Raw genomic sequence first — 19917 nt, forward strand, 5'->3', positions numbered from 1 at the left:
CATTTCATTTTTTAACCCTATATTCAATAAAAATCAAAAAGAAAAGCTATTATCACCCTCTCCACTTTGAAGATTAGAACACTGAAGCAGGTTAAAGTTAACTAAGTTAATTAGTTATGTAGGTTAAGTTATGCTATGGGAACATATCAAACTGGAAATCTCACTGGCTTAACACAAAGGTTTATCACACAGACTATATATCCATCATGGGCTGGCAGATGGCAGAAGACAGGGTGAGCGGAAAGGCATCTGCTCCATGTGGCCACTCAGGAACCCAGGCTATTTCATCTATTCCATCATGTAGCTTCAGAGTTCATAGGAGCAGAAAAGAATAGATACCACCAAACCAGCTCTTAAATGCTTTAGTCCATAAATGACCCAGGTTGGTTTTGCTTAAAGCCTGTTGGCCAGAACCAGTGCAAGGGGCTGGGAATGGTGAGTGAGCACATGGATATTGGGTACGTGGTAAATGGCTCTGCCATAGTAATTCTTCCAAGGTTACTCAGTTACTAAGCAACAGAGTGGAGAGGCTTAACCACTCCACTTGACTATGTCCTCAAAGTTTATAAACACATTTTGGGAGAAGTTGTTACAAGTCAGTCATAATCATTTAGAAACATCCAGACCTTATCTTCGAATTCATAGCCTTCTGATAGAACGCTCCACTTTCTCGTGACTGTCTCTGTTTCTACACATCCACGGAGAAGTTACTCAGAACTGAACCCATCAGGAGACCTACCTTTATTGGCACAGGCCATCCACTTGAGATTGTCTGCAAAAGCAGCCTCTCTTCCAATGAGGTACGTGAAGATGCGAACCTGAGAGGAAGAGGAACACACGGATCAGTGGTTTTCAGTTTTCACCCTCCTGCCCAGACCACAAGCATGGCTCACACACATGTGATTGACCTCCTTAATGCCCCATGCTTCCCATCTTCAGAAACATATTTAAGACATCTGAAGTAAAGTCAGCTAGAAATATACTCAAAACTGGGGCCTTTGATCTTTTAACCCATATGGCACTGTTGGTGGTTGTTTTTCGGTGTGTAACTTGCGACAGAGGAGAATAACTTGAAACGGGAGACTGGCAGCATCGTGGGCCTGGGTTTGCTACAGTTTGCTACACATATATGGACAAAGATCATCCAGGTCTGGACCAAATTGGCAACCATTGTCCTCATCCGCACAGAAGTACAGAGTGTGCTCTTCTTGGGAATCAAAACACCACTGAAAGAACTTCAGCATGCCCCCCACCCACCCAATGGTAAGAACAGGCTGCAGACACTCTCTTACTGTCTGTGGTGGTAATTAATTGGGATGAGAGGCACAGCCTATAGCCAGGAGACCAAAGGGAACCCTCTCTAGCCTTCCTAAACTTTGGCTCCTAAAGAGCAGAGAACACATATAAAACCTTGGATCTCTCACTTTCTATTGCCTTCTCAAATCTCTATTATGAGGCCAGAATTCTTTGAAATAAAGTACAACCCACCTCCCAGAGTTGTATTTGAGGGTTAGATGGAAGAAAAACAAGAAATTAAAAGGGTTAAAATCCTTTGGTTCACATTTTAAATGGCATGTGGGTCAATACCACACAGTCCAAACAAAATTCTTCTGGCAGGTGAAATCAGTCCTTCAGCCACCAATTTATGACTGAGTTAAATGCAGACATGGTATTAGATGAATTACATTCAACATGTGGCCCCAAAGTCTTTCCAGCTGATGTCTCCTCCACTCAGCCAGACTGGGTCAAGCACCCCTACGGTTCCTTCAGAGACATTATTGCAACTGTTGTTAACTAGTATCTTGTGTGGTTATACCTGTGAGGTTGATCTCCACTAGACCATCCACCTGACAAGGGAAAGGATGGCTGTGCTTTGATGGGGCACAGTGCTTGGAATATTACAACTCAGTAAATGAATGGATAAAAATGTAAATGCACACAGCTGACTGAAAATTAAGATTTTGCTTTAGTTATGAGTAACCTCTTAACTGAGACATATAACTGGAAGACTATAGTTCTTATGTGATGGTTTATTTCCAATGTTTAAATATATATTATCATTGTATAGCCTTAGTCTGTCCTCATTTGTGTTGAGTAAGGCAGTTATTTCATCCATCAACAGCTCCTGCAAGGGGGTTTCTAGGGCAGATGAGCAGACACAGAGGCCTTTGGTTTGCCTCTCTCATTCCCCCAGCTCTTTTCCACACTATTCCCACCGGAATCACATTGGGAGGAGGGATTTTTTTTTTTTTTTAATTGGGAGATTCTGACTCTCTTGGGGGAAAAAAAAATAGAAGATGCAACCTCATAGGCCCAAAGTGGTCACCACTGACCTTCCTACACAGAGCTGTCCCCTGTTCACTTTTCCTGCATGGCCACTGTTAGCTTTTAGCTCAAAATGTCTGACTAATAAAAACCTGCACAAAGTAAGTTCTTAACGAAGCAGAAAGCATAAAAGATAGCTCTTAGGAAGTGAAGCTGTGAGTCTATCTTTGCAGGCAAAGAGGAAAAGGCCTGACGCAAAGCAGCCTATCTGTTCTGAGCAAAGATACCTGCAGGTGCCAAACCTCCTCTGCCATCCAGGTGAAGAACCTGAGGACAAACTGAGTTCTCTCTTGGAGGCATAGTTAAAACCCCAGAACAATGCTGTGAACCATTCATGAAAACTTAACACAGTTTCTGATTTTAAAATATGGCAACCCATTTGGAAAACCAGTAGGATTGCACCAAACTTCAGACTAGACATGATTACACAGGAATAATGTGCTAACAATAACCACAATCATGCAAACCAGCACCAGGACCCCCTCCACCAGCACCGCTGCCCCTACTGCCAACACTACTGTGGCTTCTCCAGTCAGCACCATCCCCTGGGTCAGGTATGTGCAAAGACATTTATAGCATTATACTCATTTTGTTGGTTTGTATTTTATTTTATTGCTTATGAAAGAAAATCAGAATCATGTTAAATATTTCCATTTATGTGCAGCCCTTGGCTCCCAGTGAATTGGCCCCCTTATTTGAGTAGAAATGGCGTGGAAATGACTCGTTGCCTCTCTGCATATAAAATAAACATAATCAAACAATACTGGGTTCATGCCCTGGATTTCTCACAATAATGCCTTTCAACTGGCAACAAAATGAAGGGACTTTACTCCAAAATAAATATTCTGGAGATCCATTTAACAACAGGATTTTATATCTGTAATTTTTTCAGACTCAGTAATTCTACCTCTAGGCATTTATCTATAGCCAGGATAACAAATAAAATGTCTATGGGGGCCAAGCAGGTCTAACAGAGATGACACGAAGTCACAGATGTATGGAGAATTGTAGAGTGCATATATTCTTAAAGCCCTATAATTCGGTTTTAGACATTTTCACAAATACACAAATATGTAAAAAACAAGGACCTTCACCTTTATTCTTTGTAATGGTTAAAACCTGTTAAATTCCAAGCTTCTCTTGATAGCTGATTGGCTAAAAAACTCATGGGACATTCATGTAGTGGAATACCATGCAGCTATGTACTCATGAGAAAGACATCCATTATAACTTGGCAAGGGGGAAAGCAAATTGTGGGATATTGTGTACCTATATTGTGTATTCTATAAATAGAATTCTATTTTTTTCTAAAAGGGGACTTACACTTTTTACTCTGTAAACTTCTATATCCTTTGAATGTTTTTACAAATGAACAAATATTGCTTTAATAATTAAAGATCATTTTAAATGAAAAGAAAGTAATGACACTGCTACTTCCTGAACCATTCTCCATGGACATAGGAAAAGTAAATGTACCAGTGAAAATCAAATAGGAGAAGAGATGACCTGTGGAAATTAAGTTCTGGCCTTGCATCTTGTAGGGTGGGCTGCCTTACTCCACTGCTCAATGAAATGAGTGCAAAACTTCTATGAGTAATAGAGTCAAACTGTTCCTCATTTCCATCTCTAACAGATTCTGTAACCTTTTGGATTTTATGTCCAATAATTGGAGATTTCTTCCCTAAGAAGCTCCATCAAACAAACTTTGACAAGTCTGCCTAGAGCCCAACTAATTTTACTATATGGCAAGCCTCCTTAGCAGAGACAGATGGGGATGGTTCTGAAAGCCAGGTTCATAGCACAGATGACAGGGAAGGGGCCATGGCACAGTTCAGACCAGGGCAGTCATCAGGACACACCAAAACTCCCCAGAAAGCCAGGCTTTTGTGCTCATCATCCACAGGTATGAATGCGTCACTTTCATTACTGCAGCACAAAGGCAGGAGGCAGGGGGAAGTCTACATCAACCTATTAGTTCATTTTGATCTCCCATTTGAGTTTGGATGGTCTTTAAATATTCTACAAACCCAATTAAGCTTAATAAAACGTTAGGATGTGGACACTTCAAAGTTCAAAGTCACTTAATTTAACTTAGTATAAAACTTCCCAGATGACACAAAGAACTCAATCCAGTTTTTCCAAAACACAGATTATGCTTCTTACTCATTTAGATACAATTCCCTCCAGAAACTTAGAGGAGTACTATTCCTCTCAACCTTTAGTGCACATAGGGTAGTTTGAGTTTGCAAAAATAATCAATCAAATTCTCCCCTTCCTACAGCCATTAAACAGGGGAAGGAGAGTGGCTGCCAGCAGAACTATAATGGGGCAACTGTACAGCCAGGAAACAGGCTGCTGCTGCCTTCACAACTCCCTTCAGTGCTGAAGGAGAAATAACCAATGCCCATGCTTTTGAGACAGTCCAAGGGTAGAATTCATCATCTGTCACAAGTAACTTCTGAGCACCAGGTATGTGCCAGGGACCATTCTTGGTGTTGGGAATATTACGGGTAAAGAGAACAAACTCTCTGTCCTCAGGGAGCCTACATTTTCATGAGAGTAAAACAGATGATAAATGGCAGATTCATAAAATGATTATGTATTTGTTGAATTAAAAACTTACAAAGAAAATAAAGCAGGGTTATGCAATGGAGACTGATGGGGGCTGCTATTTTAGAAAGGGAGGAAGAGAAGGCCTCCCCAGTAAGGTGCTGCTTGAGCAAGGATCTGTGGACAAAACATGGGTGGAGCTGGGGAGCACGCCATATGGCTACTGGGGAAGAATGTTCCAGGTGAAGGGAGCAGAAGGTACAAAGCCTTGAGATAGGGATACGCAAGGGATATTGACAAGACCAGTATGGATGACGTGCAGTCAGGTAGGAGAGATTGTACAGGATGAACTTGGACAGACAACAGGTGCCTAATCATGTGGGCCTTGCAGCCTCTGTTACACTGGGCTTTTTCTGTAGCAAGAACAGAAGCCATAGGAGGAACTGAGTAGAAGCCGGATGTGAATTGACACATAATCCTGTGAAAGGATCATTCTGTCTGCAGTGTGGAGAACAGGCCTTAGAGAGCTGTGCTCATCCTGGCTGCCCATTCAGCTTTCCTGTGATGTTCTTACAGTTTTGAATGCCCAGGGCCCGACCAAGACAATCAAATCAGAACCTCTGATTTGGGCAGGGCCCAACTTTTATTCTCCCCATGGAGAGTCCAATTTGCATCCACGTTTGAGGACCACAGCCATAGGGAGATAGGAATAGAAGCACAGACACTAAGTAGGAGGCCATTGAAACACTGCAGGTGAGAGATGACAGTGGCTCTGGCCAGGTGGGTGAGAGGTCTCAGACTTCACTGGGCATCGGAATAACCAGTCCCCAGCACCCATCCTCCAGAGATTTAGATTAAGTAGGCCCAGGGATCTACATTCTTTAGAAGCACCCATGGTGGGTCTGAAACAGGTGGTTGGAGTCCAACACTTTAAAAACATATCACCAAAAAGATAAGGCCTGAACAAAAAGAAGTGGCATTGGGAATTAAGAAATATTTGAAGCCATTTTCAATAAAGTGATTCTATAGATTGCAAAGGATTGGGGCTAAACTTGAAGGAGTTTACAAATCCATTGGGTGGTTAAAAAAAGAAACAGAGGAGCTGGATCAAGAGGACATTTTTAAAGAAGCCTCTGTCAATCCAACAAGGCAGGAATATCAGACACCAGCTAGACTGGGCAAGCAGGATCAGCCAACTGCACTTTCTTCTTTCTCCAAGAAAGGGCAGATCTGTACCCAGATGTCTGTAGCTGCTGAGCTGGGTGTTCACACCCAAAGCATTGCTTCTTGAAATTACAATAGCCCCACTATTGGGTCCCGATACAGAGGAAAGGGCTGGGGACAGGGCACTCAGGAGCCTCCCAATATACAGTCTTTACTTTTGTTTTTAAAAACAAAGGCAATCTTTTACTTTAAAATAACATTTAACTATAAATGCAGTATCTCTACCTTTAAAAACATTCAATTTATGGATTATAAGTGTAAATAAAATTTGCTAAAAGAATCATCCAGTTACATATGGTTGCCCACACCCATGTGTTCCATATTTCAATTCAGCTAAGTAGCAGCCTATGCAAACAAGCATGTAGACTCACCTTCACATCTTCTCACCTACTTTTGTCCCTTTTGACTCACTGTCCAACTCAATTATTCCCTAAAATATACCCAGGATTTCTCAAAAATGGTACACAACTTCAGCTTTAGAAAGAAGTCTTCTGATGTCTTTGTGTTTTAAAGTCAATTGTTACTATGTTCTTAACCTGTATCTTCACAAAAAATATTCCTAACCAACTTCTATTGTTATTTGCTCATTTCTATGATTTCCGATGCAGGGAAGCATTTCTGAATAAAATCTTTAATCTCTAAGCAGAAAATGAGAGCTGGAACTTGATTAACCACAAAAATGCTTCATAAATCACTGCCAATATTTGTCTTCATGAAAATTCTGCAAGAGTAGAGGTGGGCTCAGAGAAAGTGGATGCCAGTGAAAACAGTTTTATTGAGCAGGCTGCTTTAATCTAGAAGCCATCATGCTCATAATAAAAGAAGAAACATCTTTATCCAGAAGGACAAAAGAGGCAAATAAGGTAACAGTGTCCTGAGCAGCAATAAAATGGGATAAATTGAATTAAATTACAAAAGTAATAAAGTTTCAACAAATGAATATCATAGACCATTATGAAAAATGGACTGTCATTTTGGGGATGCTCTAAGAGTCTGTACAATCTCCTTCCTCTCAAGCACAGCGCCTGATATCTCATGTGTGGTACTGAAAATATCCTAATTCAGAAAAAATTGCCATTTGTAATCTTCTGGCCAGGGATGGAAGTCCAGTTTTATGGCCATGTATTTTTCCAAGTGAAGGAGATGGCTGTCTCTGGGTCACCCAGAGACTGTTAACTTAGGTTAGCACTGTGGAATAGAGATTACACACCACTTCAAGGAGCACTAAGAAGTCAAGCTATAAGTATCCTCAAAGGTGGGTGATACAATTCATTAGACTATCCAGCTCCATTAACTTCACTCAGGGGGTATTTTTGATGCTCTGATATCTGGGGACTTACTGTCCTGGAGAAACTGCCCATCCCAATTGGTTAGCCAATTTTGGATATAGTAAACAATTTGCCTTCAAGTGCACCTTTGATATGTAAACCAACCAATTCAGACCCCATTCCCCCAACTATCTCCTTTTATCAGGTGTGCACACCCAGGGCCATTATCCACCTGCCCTAATCACTCCAGGGCCAGATAGGTACCAGACAGCTAGGGACAGTCCCTACATCCCTGAGCCCACTGAAATTATTCAATTCTAAGCCTGCTTATCCTGCTTTGCCTGTTTCTTCCCACAAAAACCACAATAAAGGCTTCAACCCATCAGTCTCCTCCCCACTGTCATTAATCTTGTATTGGTGTTTCCCCGTGTGGCCCTGCATAGTATGACATGCCTCTTGCTTCCAGGGGTCTATGAGTATAATAAACTTCTTCCTTCATGACAGTCATTTCCATGTTTATGTGCCTTACTACATTTGATTAAAACGAATACTGAATACCCTTAAAACAGTTGGGAATCAGGAGACTTGGGTTCCAGGTGAGTCCAAACCATACTTACTGTCTTGGCAATCTTGACTAAGTTAGTGAAACCCTCTGAACTGTGCTCTTTCCACCTACACATGGATCATTCATTCATCCATTTACTGTGATCAACGGTAAATGAGATAATAAATGAAAAGACAGGTTGGAAGCAATGAGTTCCAGTCAGCTAGGGTTGCATTCCACTTGTGTTTCAGACAGTTTGTTGCAGTAAAACCAAACAAGGTGAGCCCAGGAAAGTCAAATCTCCTATTCATGGATGCCTCCCTAACCGTACCCAGAGGTTTGACTGAAGAGGAAACTGACTTTTGTGAGTAAAGAAGAGGATTTTTCTAAGAGAAGGGTTTTGAGAAGCTAAGGATAATGAGATTGAGAGTTCCTAACACAATCAGAATAACATCAGAGGTATAACATGAAACCTTCTATTAACCTTTGCAAAGTCATGAGATCCACCATGAATTTGACAAGGGCTATGGACTTTCTCCCCACAAAAAAGGCTGAAGGATGTACATTCACAATTTCAGATAAGATTCATGAGGTTTGAGGTATCTCCTCCACCAAAGTCCATACTGGGATTCTCTAAGAACCCTCTGGATTCCAGGTTAAAAACTGCTGTCTTATGTAATTCTTGTATTCTGCACTATAAATTTCTCAAAAACAGATTGTGTTCTTTGGACAAACAAGATGGGCACTTTCATCTTAAGTGCTTGCCAAATTGAGAGAGAAGTTCATTCACTCATTTGCGTGCTTATTCTTTGATGATTCAGTGAGTACTAGATATTGGATATCCATGGTCAGATCCAGAAAAGTCACATGGGGAATAAGTCCTCAACATGGAGGAATAAGATGTCAAGAGCCCTGAGAAAGAATGGGCATCACTGTAAACCCTGGGTTTGTATGATGACATCAAGTCATGGAACCTCTGAAGGAGCACATTTAAAGGAGCAGGGATGGAATGGACAGACAGACTTGATTCTTGTCTCATTCATTTTTGAATCCATAGAATCCAGCACAATGCCTGGCAAAGAGCCAGCACTCAAACACTTGTTGATTGGCAATGCCATAAAAGTCCCCTTCTACTGATAGGAAGACTCTTGAAAAAAAACTCACCTCCCATGGGTGAGGTGAGGTCAGCTGGGAGGTCCCTCTCTGCCTCTCTTACCCTCTTAGACCTGGAGAGATCAGTTATTTGTTAACAAGTATGCCCCATCTTCCAAGAAGGCTTACAGATTCAATAAACAAAAAGAAACTCATGTATGTAAAGCTGTTAAATTAAGCAAAACAGATCAGAAAATCCACTTATGGAAAGAGAAGCTAAATGTTCCACAAATTGGGATGGCAGTATTTTTGCTCATGAAACATCATGGGATCATGTGACTCCCTGGGTTAGAGCCATCTGATGTCTTCCCATTGCACTTAGGATATATTGCAAACTCCTTATCACAGCTAGATGCCCTGGAGGATGGGGAAATATGACAAAACCGTTCTAGCTTTAGAGTCTTTGCCTCCACCTTTCCCACTGCCTGGAATACTCTTCTCCTCCCACTTTGCATGGCTAACTCCCTCTGACCCCAGTTCCCCTCCTTGGGATCACTCCATTTGTCTCCTCCATGGTGCTTGGTACATTTTGCAGTTACCTTTATGATTTGTTTGTTTATTTGATTTACATCTATTTCTCCCTCCAAACAGAAATATAGATGTTGTGAGGGCAGAATGAGGCAACTGTGCCCAACTGAGCATCCAGCATATGGTAGATTCTCAATCTATATTAGTCACCCACTTTCCCTTTATTTCTCTTCACAAATTTTAGAAGTCAAAAGAAGTCAGCATGGGATATACTAGAATTTATCAGAGTTAGAGCCCTTTCCTTCATTACTAACTCCATTTTAAATACCTTCCTACTTTTCCAGACTTGTCTGCTATCAATCAGCTGAAGTTTTTACTTTCCCTCTGCTCAGGTCCCTTGGTTTCTTTTTACACTGAAGCTCAGTGATAAAACAGGAAGAAATGGAGAAATGAAAAAGCTCTGGTTTTTGTTACTACAGTCTCAGCTTTAGGGGCCATAAAATGGTGTCTTATTTAAGGCCGTCCATGGGTGGATGACCAGGTTTATAATATGTTTCTTCCTAGGTTCTTCCCCTTGATTCTAGATGAAAACCATGCAAAGACTGAAGCCAACTGTATTTTAAATTACTGCCTGCTTCAGAGATTACCTAGCAGGGAAAAGACTACATCTTAAAATAGTGATGTGACCCTTCCTATTCCAAGCAACTTTCAGTGGAATTCTCTCCTTTTCCCCCATAGTTTGTGACAGTTTGGACAGATGGCATCATTTCATGGAAAACAGAGATGACTGGGTGGGCAGGTTAGCAGAATGCAGTGGATACAAGATAGGGTTAAGAATTAGAAATTGGGCACACCTATTCTTAGAATCTGGGTCTTCTCTGAAGGAGCCAAAAACCATCTAAGCCTCCCTTCCTTACTTGTAAGATACTATGGTTAACATAATAGGACCCACATGGCAGGATTGCTGTTAAATGAAACAAAGTAAAATGGTAGGGGATGGGGTGCAAAAGAGTGTGTGTGGCGGAGGATTCTTTCTAAGAGGAGACCTCCAATGCTCCTTCTTGCCTGGACCCTAAAGAGAATATCGACTGGGGAAAAGCCTAGGAGTGCAAAGATTGAAGACTTGACTTGGGCCTACCTCTCTGGACCTTAGAGAAAAGCTCCTTTTTCCTTAATGTTCCTCCCCACAAGTTTGTCTCTCTTTGCATTCCTCTACCTCTGGACTGGGGAGACTCCGAGGGCCCAGATCACGGTACAGGACCAAGGCCCACTTGGCCTTGGGCACAAGTGTGGTCCTTGTGTGTTCTCACTGGGATTTGTAGCCAAAGCCCACAGAAGCAGCAGCATGATTTGGATAGAGTACCCCCTCCACGAACCATCCTGGTGACTCAGAACAGTGGCAGGTTATAGGTCAAGGATGTAGGAGTTTGGAATTCTGCCCGAATCATTCTCAAACCCATTAAAATCAACAGCTGTTGTGAATTCTAAGCTAGCACTGTTGCTTTCTCCCAAGGTTTGTGTCACTTCTATTTCCCCAACCAATCCATTCTGTCACTAAAAATTAGTACAAAATAGCAGCTTCTGCTGTCATCTCACCTACTGCCTTCTGGGGCTTACTGTCAGTAAGGAAAGTCAAGGGCTTGTCAGAAAGCTGCAAGGATATTGTTGAGGACAGTGTTCATTCCATTTTACCTGTGATTCTCCAAGAAGTAGACAGGTAGGGACATGGCTCCTGGGGAGAGCTAGGGGGGGTGTGTGTGTGTGTGTATCAGAATCACCTCTGGGGTTTTGGCCATCTATACATGTTCATTATCTATACACCAACCTCTGCCCCCTCCAGGGATTTTGGTGCACCCCAAACCTAGAACTTCCATTGTGAGAACAAGCCCCCAAGTTCTTTGAAGATCCTACTCTAGAGAGCCACTAAATTGACATAAATGAGTAGAGGCCTCAGGTGGACGGGACAGGAAAGTAAATGAAAGTTCCATAGGGACTGGGGAGCCATTGTCTTCTTTTTGAGAAACTTCAGGGGAAATTTTATTGTCTTCAATCAGTAAAAGTTGTATTTTATCCTAAGCAACTGTTATGTTTTATTCTTACAGACTGTGAGCCTTACAGCTGTCCTGGGTTCCTGCTCTGCATGGGCTGTCTCAAGCAGAGGGCTACAACCCCTCTGAGATAAGTTGTTTTTGGCTCTACTTTTATACCCCTGACTTTGGTGTCCCTTTTTCTTTCCTACTGACCTCTAATTTGTATTACCTTTTCTGTTTTCTGTTTCCTATCTACCCACCCTCCTATCTACTCTTCCATCCATCAGGTATTAATGGGGGTACCCATCATAGTACTAAACCCTCTGCTCAATGCTGGAGACACTGTGGGGAGGAAAAAACCATATGGTCTCCAGCCTCGCTGAAGTTGTAAGTTTTGAAAATACATATTATAGAAAGAGGAAGGCAAAGAGATATAAAGAAAAATAGAGAGAGAGGAGATGGGCCTGCTGTTCTGTTACTCCCTACTGCCGACTTCTCAAAAGTTGCTGGTTGAAGACCCTCCTCAATGTTTTACACTATCTCTATCCTAACTTTGTGAGCAACACTGAGGACACAGGTTTGTTTTTCTCTCTGGTTAGGGGGACCATGGTAGAGCCCTAAAAACCATCATCTTCTTTCAGAACTGCATCACTTCTGCACTTATCCCCCTAAACAGCTTAGTTTCCTGAATAGGATACAGACCACCTTGAGCCCTGTAGCCCAAATGCCAGTAGATAAGGAGGAACTTGTGGGGTTTCTTCAGTCTTTTACCTGTAGTTTATTACTTTATGCATTGTACAAAGAAATGTACATTTATTATTTAAATTGATAAACTAAGCATTTTTTAAAATTTTAATTGTTTTTCCCCCTGCTTCATTGAGATATAATTGATGTATAACATTGTATAAGTTTAAGGTCTATAATATGATGATTTGATAAGTGGATATATTGCAAAATGATGGCCATAAGGTTAGTTAACACATTTATCACCTCACACAATTACTACCTTTTTTTTCTAGTAAGAACATTTATGATTTACTCTCTGCAACTTTCAAGTATATGATACAGTATTGTTAACTATAGTCACATGCTGTATATTAGATCCCCAGAACTTATTTATATTGTAACTGGAAGTTTGCAGCCTTTGACCAGCATCTTCCCCGTTCCCCTCACTCCTCTCTCCACAGCCCCTGGCAACACCATTCTACTCTCTGTTTATATCAGTTTTGTTATTTGTTTTTGTTTTTTTAGATTCCACATATAAGTGAGATCATGTAGTACTGATATCTGCCTTTCTCTGTCCAACTTATTTCACTTATCATAATACCCTCAAGGTCCATGCGTGTTGTCACAAATGGCAGGATTTCCTTTTTTTATGACTGTATTTTGTATATATATCACATTTAGCCATTCATCTATAGATGGACACTTATGTTGTTACTATGTCTTGGCTATCGCGAATGATGCTGCAATGAACATGGCAGTGCAGATATCTCTTCGAGATAGTGATTTCATTTCCTTCAGAAAAATTCCTTCCTACAGAAGTGGGTACATATTGCCATATTGCTGGATCACATGGTAGTGTACTTTTAATTTTTTGAGGAATCTCCATACTGTTTTCCATTATGGCTGCGCTAATTTACATTCCTGCCAATAGTGCACAAGGGTTCCTCTTATCCATACCCTTGCCAACACTTGTTATCTCTTGCCTTTTTGATAATAACCATTCTAACAGATGTCTTACCATAAAACTTTCTACCCCTGAAAGTCTCTGCCTCTTAACGTTATCTAAAATAAGTCCCCTTTTTATTCTGTCTCAGCTCCTATCGGTTTTCTGCATAGCACTCGGTACAATTACATTTATTTGTCTCTCACTTAGCTATGTTCTGTTCCCTGCACACACACACACACACACACACGCAAAGAGAGAGAGAAGAGTATACGCTTCATGATGGAAATACAGTATGTTTTGTTCACCACTGTTGAACTCTTAATCCAGCACCTGACCCATAGCAGATACCCCCAAATATTTGTCAGATAAATGAAGTAATGTGGTTATTGCAGGCAATTAAAAGGTATAAACACAGGTTAAATGGGGATAATCTATCATGACATATGGAGTAGGAATGTGCCAAGAGAAATAGAGGGATTAAATGAGTATTGACGCATGAAAACTGAGGATGTTGAGCACTGGCCCTTTGCCAGATACCATACATGGTAGGATTGCAATGGGAGGGCACTATCATTATTCTCATTTAGCAGATAAGCAAACTGAGACCTAGAAATGGTAGGAAACTGTCCCAGGTCACAGAGCAGATAAGTGACAACTACTGGACCCTTTTAAGGCATATGGGACTCCAAAGCTCATTTTCTTAATTGCAACACTGTGATATGAGAACACAGTAATAGAGCAACGGACATGAACTACCAGGTCACAGAAGAAGGAACACTCATGGCAACAAAACAAACAAAAAAACAAAGTGCTTAAACCCACTTTTAAGCATAAATACAAATATAAATAAAAATAAGAGTTTTGAGGTGTTATTCTGGTTTGTTTTTGCTATTAAATTGAAAATGATTTGTTAATGACAATAAAAATATTAGGAAATAGTCTTTCTACTGATGGGAATATAAATTGTAGCTTTCTGAAAATAACTTGGCCATATGTTTCAAAAATGTAAAATGCATATAACCTTTGACATGGCAATTCCATTTCTCAGAAATCACTTCTAGGAATTTTTTTTACCACCAAGTTCAAATTTTTTATTTTGCTAAAATGTACAAATAGAATTAATGTAACAGTTCACATTCTATGGCTTTTAAACACTTAGCCAATGATGATTTCCATAAGATGATGCTGTCCTGCCTATTTTAGAAAAAGTTCAGAGGCCTTATATTCTGTGAAAGCCTGATTTGCCTTCCTTTCTACCCACCAAATTAATTTGTCTTTTCAGAAGTCTTGCTGGATATTTTCTTTCTTTGTCTCTCCATGTTGCCCAAGGACACCATCAGAGTGAAGCAAAGACTTAACATAAAGGATGTATGTTGCAGTACTGTTCATATTAGAGAAAAGCTACAATCTAAATGTGCCCACAGAAGGAGATTATAATACATTCGTTCAATGGCCTTTAATGAAGCCATTACAAATAATGGTAAAGTTGATGGCTTAATGAGTTGGAAAGACATCACTAACCGAACAAAATAGGTTCCAAAATGCCATGGACAGTCTTATCCAATCTATAAACAATTAAAAATACACATATATAGAAAAAATAATGGAAAGTTATATGTGAAAAGTACCTAATACCATAATCTCTGGCAGTGCTTTTTTACAAATTTTCTACTGTGAACATGTAATACTTTCGTTATAAGGAAAATACTTTTCAGAAAAAGACAGTCAGAAATTTCCGTTCATTTCCATTCAGTGGATATTTACCGAGCATCTACTATGTGTCAGGCTTTGTGCAAGGCACTAGGGTTTCAATGTTGCCACAAGACCTGACCCCATACAGATGACACTCAAGTAGGAAAATGCACAGCTTAGGGCTTATGTGTTAGAGATGATATGCTATTAAATAGGTCTCATAAGTATGTTCCACTGAAAATTGGAAGCAGCACCATTCCACAGGTCATCAGAAATGGTCTGGGCCAACAGCTACATGAAGGATCACCCAGAGCTGTTGAGAAAAGGCAAGCCCTGATTCATCTGTATATTTGCAGTCCAAAGCTTATTTCCATGGGTATTCAACCATCATTTCATGTTATGTTTCTCCCTTTTGGAAACTGTAAGTGCTTGAAACACTACAGCAGAGCCTCCCAGAGATCATGCCCTCTGAAGGCGCACCTTCTACATTTCTTGAATCTAAAAAGAAATGATACAAATGAACTTATTTACAAAATAGAAGCAGACTCACAGACTTAGAAAATGAACTTATTGTTACCAGGGGGGAAGGGTGGGGGGAAGGGATAGTTAGGGAGTTTGGGATTGACATGTACACACTGCTATATTTAAAATGGATAACCAACAAGGACCTACTGTACAGCACAGGGAACTCTGCTCAATATTGTGTAACAACCTAAATGGGAAAATGTATTGTATAACTGAATCACTTCACTGTACACCTGAAACTGTCACAACATTGTTAATCAACTCTACTCCAATACAAAATAAAAAGTTAAAAAAAAAAATCTAGTCTGCTAAGAGGTGTTGGGAAGGTCCACCGAATTCTACGACTATTGAAGACTGCCCAAGAGGTAGGCCTGCCATTAAGAAACCAGACAAATGAATAAATAAGTCAATACAGCTTTGTAGCTGACCATAGGTTAATGCAGTATACTTCGATTTTCTTTAGAGGTGGAAAATAGAGGAGAAATGCTCGTAGGCTGCTTGTCCGTCTCCCTGCTAGAGCAGAGAAGGACTGGACGTAGTGGCTTAATAGTTACAACCCAAGCCTTGCATCCCCAGGCCTGAGGCCAGCCTCCTGCCTCAGCAGATAATGAGTTTGGCAATTTCTGATGGCCTTTTCTGGATGCTAATCCTCATCACAGAACTTCTATAATGCATAATATAATTTAATACACCTGGCAGACTCACCACCAGTTCATTCTTTTGTTATGTAATAGCCCAAAGTGAAGTCGAGGGTGGTTAATGCTCTGACAATCAGTTATTATCCCCAATAACAGGCGATTTTCAAAGGATTATTGCCGTCAGAAACCATTCTGTAATAACTGGCAACTGGAAGCCAATGTAGCAAAGTAAGACAGTCTGAGAGTTGTACAGATCTGTCAAGACGTTTCAAGCATCCCCCAAATGAAATAACTGCAGTTGTGATGGGATTCACCAGCCACGATAAATCACCTCCTCAGAAATGTTAGAGAAATGTATGCCTGAGTTACTCTTTGGAATCTTTCTATTTTTCTGACTTTTCACCATTTCCCCTCATCTTTGCCCTTTTACAATATTCTGGCATCCTAACAGCCTGCTTCCGGGTAAGTTACAGGAGTCCTGGGAGCTATCTTATGAACTGATTGCACTCTGAAGATACTTTGCACTTGTGTCAGGCCCTGGAGAAAAGATCAGTCATGGGACTGGATCTGAGGGATTTCTTTCTGATATGTATGTCCTGACTTAATTGAATCTCACTTTAGGAAGATAATTTGGATTGGGTTATGACAAGAGAAGAATGACTTATTGTCCTCAGCATGCAGGAGTTTAAGTATCAGTTTATGGCAAAGTCAGACTTTATTCCGCACAAGGCTACTCCATTATCATAGGGGCCCTGCCTCATGGAAGAAGATTACCTTTCAGGGAGTGGTTTCATTAGATAGGAGTCCTTTCTTAAAAGAAATGCCTATGAATGATATATCTCCTTAGGATGGTTCCCAAAAACACACTCAAGTTATCCAAACTTGAAATCCAAATTCTGAAACAGCCAAAAGGTGGTTTTGTTATGTCACTGCTATGATAAAAATCATCGAATTCTTTGTACTTTATGCAGATTGCATAAATCCCAGCTGTTTGAACTTGGGAAACGTATTCAGTGATGAAATTAAATCGACATCATCTTCCTTTATCTTGGAAGTTCAGATGGCTAGAGGCAATTGCCGCTCTGGCTGTAGGGTTAGGATCGTCAGTGTTAAAATTATTATACTGCCTTTAAGTTTATCTTTGATTAAAAATTAAATTAAACTTCCCTTTATCATTTTCCATACCCCAACAACATGCATGTGTTCTCCAAGTTAAATCAAGATGGACTAAATATTTAATACCCTGTTCTAATTAGCTACAACTGTTACCTGATTTCTCTCTGTAAATGAATGTGAAAGGGCCCGGGAGGCCTAACGTTAACCTTCATCCACTCTCGTTATAGGAGAGAAATTACAGGCTCTAATTAGATGCTTCAAATTACAAAGAAATAGAATTTTCATAACCGGCTTATTAAAATCCTAGGGCCCCTTTGGGATAGGGCAAATTGCTTCTACTATGATCTGCTTATCCTGGTACAACACCATACAGAAGACTCATGTTGTCTGCTATACACAGCTCATATTTCTCCCAAATTAATGAGTACTCAAATTATTCCAGCTGCCCTCTTGGCACAAGAAAAAGTTGAAAATCTATAGCTGCCAAGTGACGTGGATAACTCAGCTGCTAAATAAAATATGCTTAAGGGGACACAGCTGCTGGGGTGCCTATTTACATTAAAATTATTAAATCCATGAACAGAGGACAAATGTCCCAAGGCAGCTAAACAGCGTTCAGCACTTGGGTTAACTCTTTTATTGGTCCAGGACCCTCAAGGTGCAAGTGTGCCACCTAGTAGGGCAGAAATAGGAAGTTTTTACCAGATGACATTTTTCCCCCAGGATGGATCCCTAAGCATTACAGTGGGAGAACCAGTGAGTCCCTGCTTTTGGAAGTTCTAATCAGTTTTACTTCCTTTGATGTCTTCATACAAGCTAATCCAAACTTTTATTCTTACTAAAATTAAATAGATCATATATTTGTTAAATTTTGACGTTTCATAAATCCTCAATAAGATTCTCTCTTCTCTGCTTTGATCTCTTTATTGTTTAAAGGGTTTAATCAAGTTCAGATGACCAAGACATGTAGGTTTTAGGAAATGATACCCCAACTACAGCAATGAACGGTATCTCAAATTGAAGTACTCAGCCATTCGGGGGAGTTCTTAAGGAGGCCCCTGAATAACAAATTTACACAGAACGTGACACCATGAGAGAACAATAAAAAACAAGAACAATGCATGAGGGGAAATGATCCAAGTAAATATTCATCACTTATTAATATGAAATTAATATGACCATCTATTACTGTCTCAAAATTCCAGTCACTAATTCCAGTCACTAATAAGGGATTTTATTCAAATGTCTCCAAAATCCCTGATCATTCATATTAGCAATGACCTAGTCCAGATCAAAATTGTTAACACAGAGTTCAAAGGCTGAACCCCTATGCAGACCCATGTCTCAACCATACACAGCATTCAAGCAACCAAACACCCCTCAAAAAATTTATCAGCTAGGACCATCTTCTCTGGTTGAATTTGTAAGTGGGTTACAAGTTATAGCCTGGGTTCTCTGGCTAATGACAAAAACATGTTCTGTTTATCGTCCTGAACATTCTGCCCTGTGCACTCTGCATTGTCCAAATCATGTAAAATTAAAGAATGATGTCATCAATTAGATCAGGCTCAGAGGAAACAGATGAAGATTCTATAAACACTTTTCACCCTTAAACACATAACCTAAACAGAATACTTCCTCTCTCTATAAGAGAAAAATGGCAACAAATGAGATTTAAAAAACAGAGTGGGGACATTTGAAAAACATTTGAAGATGATTAAGGAAACACAGACCTAAGTGAAGATAAGAAGGAAAATGTTGTTCTCAGAAAGAAAAAGAACGAGCCTTGACACTGAAAGAACCCAATATAAAGTCAGCTACAATTACACAGCAATGTTTTGATCCATGCCATTGCTATACATACTTTTACTTATACCAAAGTGTTTCCCTATAAGAAAAAAAAAAAGTGTTCCCCTATATACATGAGTGTCTCCACAGAAGACATTACCTGCCTTCGAATGTTTCTGTCTCATCTAGAATCTGAGGACTCAGACATTTTTACACAGTCACAGAGTTCTGGATCCTGCTGAAAACCAAATATTTTGGAGATGTGGGCTTTGCAGTTATTTCCCTAGGGTGGCAATCACACTCCCCCTCAAAAGACAGAATTCTCTCAAATTCTTCACTGTCATTCTCACCATGACACTTCTGACTCTTCTAGGGTCACTGTGAGCTCTGGACAAGTTCTGGATGACATGAAAAATCAGCACACAAGGTGTGACCCTGAAGAAAGAGCAGAAGATGTAAATGACCGTGGCTTGGAAAAGCATGTTTACATTTCATCTTGCCTTTGACACCTTACAGTGTAAACACAAAAGTGATCCTCAACAACTTTGGGTGTTACACAGAGTCTTAATAAATAGCTCTGATATATGGGGTCAGGCAAACCTGTTAAATTAGAAAGATGGAATAAAGTGTCAATTATCCACACTGATAACAGGAAGAGAGTTATGGATAGTATTAAGTGTCAGACGTTCTAAGTGTCCGTTTCAAAAAGCAGTATGGGGCTTCCCTGGTGGTGCAGTGGTTGAGAGTCCGCCTGCCGATGCGGGGGACGCGGGTTCGTGCCCCGGTCCGGGAGGATCCCACATGCCGCGCCATGGCTGCTGGGCCTGCGCGTCCGGGGCCTGTGCTCCGCAGCGGGAGAGGCCGGAGCAGTGAGAGGCCCGCGTACCGCAAAAAAAGAAAAAAAGAAAAAAGCAGTATGACTGCA

General features: G+C 40.5%; 1 protein-coding gene across 1 annotated transcript in view; it reads right to left on the reverse strand.

The window, feature by feature from the left end:
• Positions 1-19917, reverse strand: part of CACNA2D3 (calcium voltage-gated channel auxiliary subunit alpha2delta 3) — a gene marked incomplete at both ends in the record, with an annotated part of 784748 nt that overhangs the window by 286375 nt on the left and 478456 nt on the right. Inside the window, one exon of the mRNA XM_082847776.1 lies at positions 740-818. Coding sequence (XP_082703902.1) covers positions 740-818 — 79 coding nt within the window. The remainder of the gene's footprint in view (positions 1-739; positions 819-19917) is intronic.

The sequence above is a fragment of the Leucopleurus acutus genome (genome assembly GCF_964270905.1).
Source record: "Leucopleurus acutus genome assembly, chromosome: 10".
In the NCBI taxonomy this organism is placed as follows: domain Eukaryota; kingdom Metazoa; phylum Chordata; class Mammalia; order Artiodactyla; family Delphinidae; genus Leucopleurus; species Leucopleurus acutus.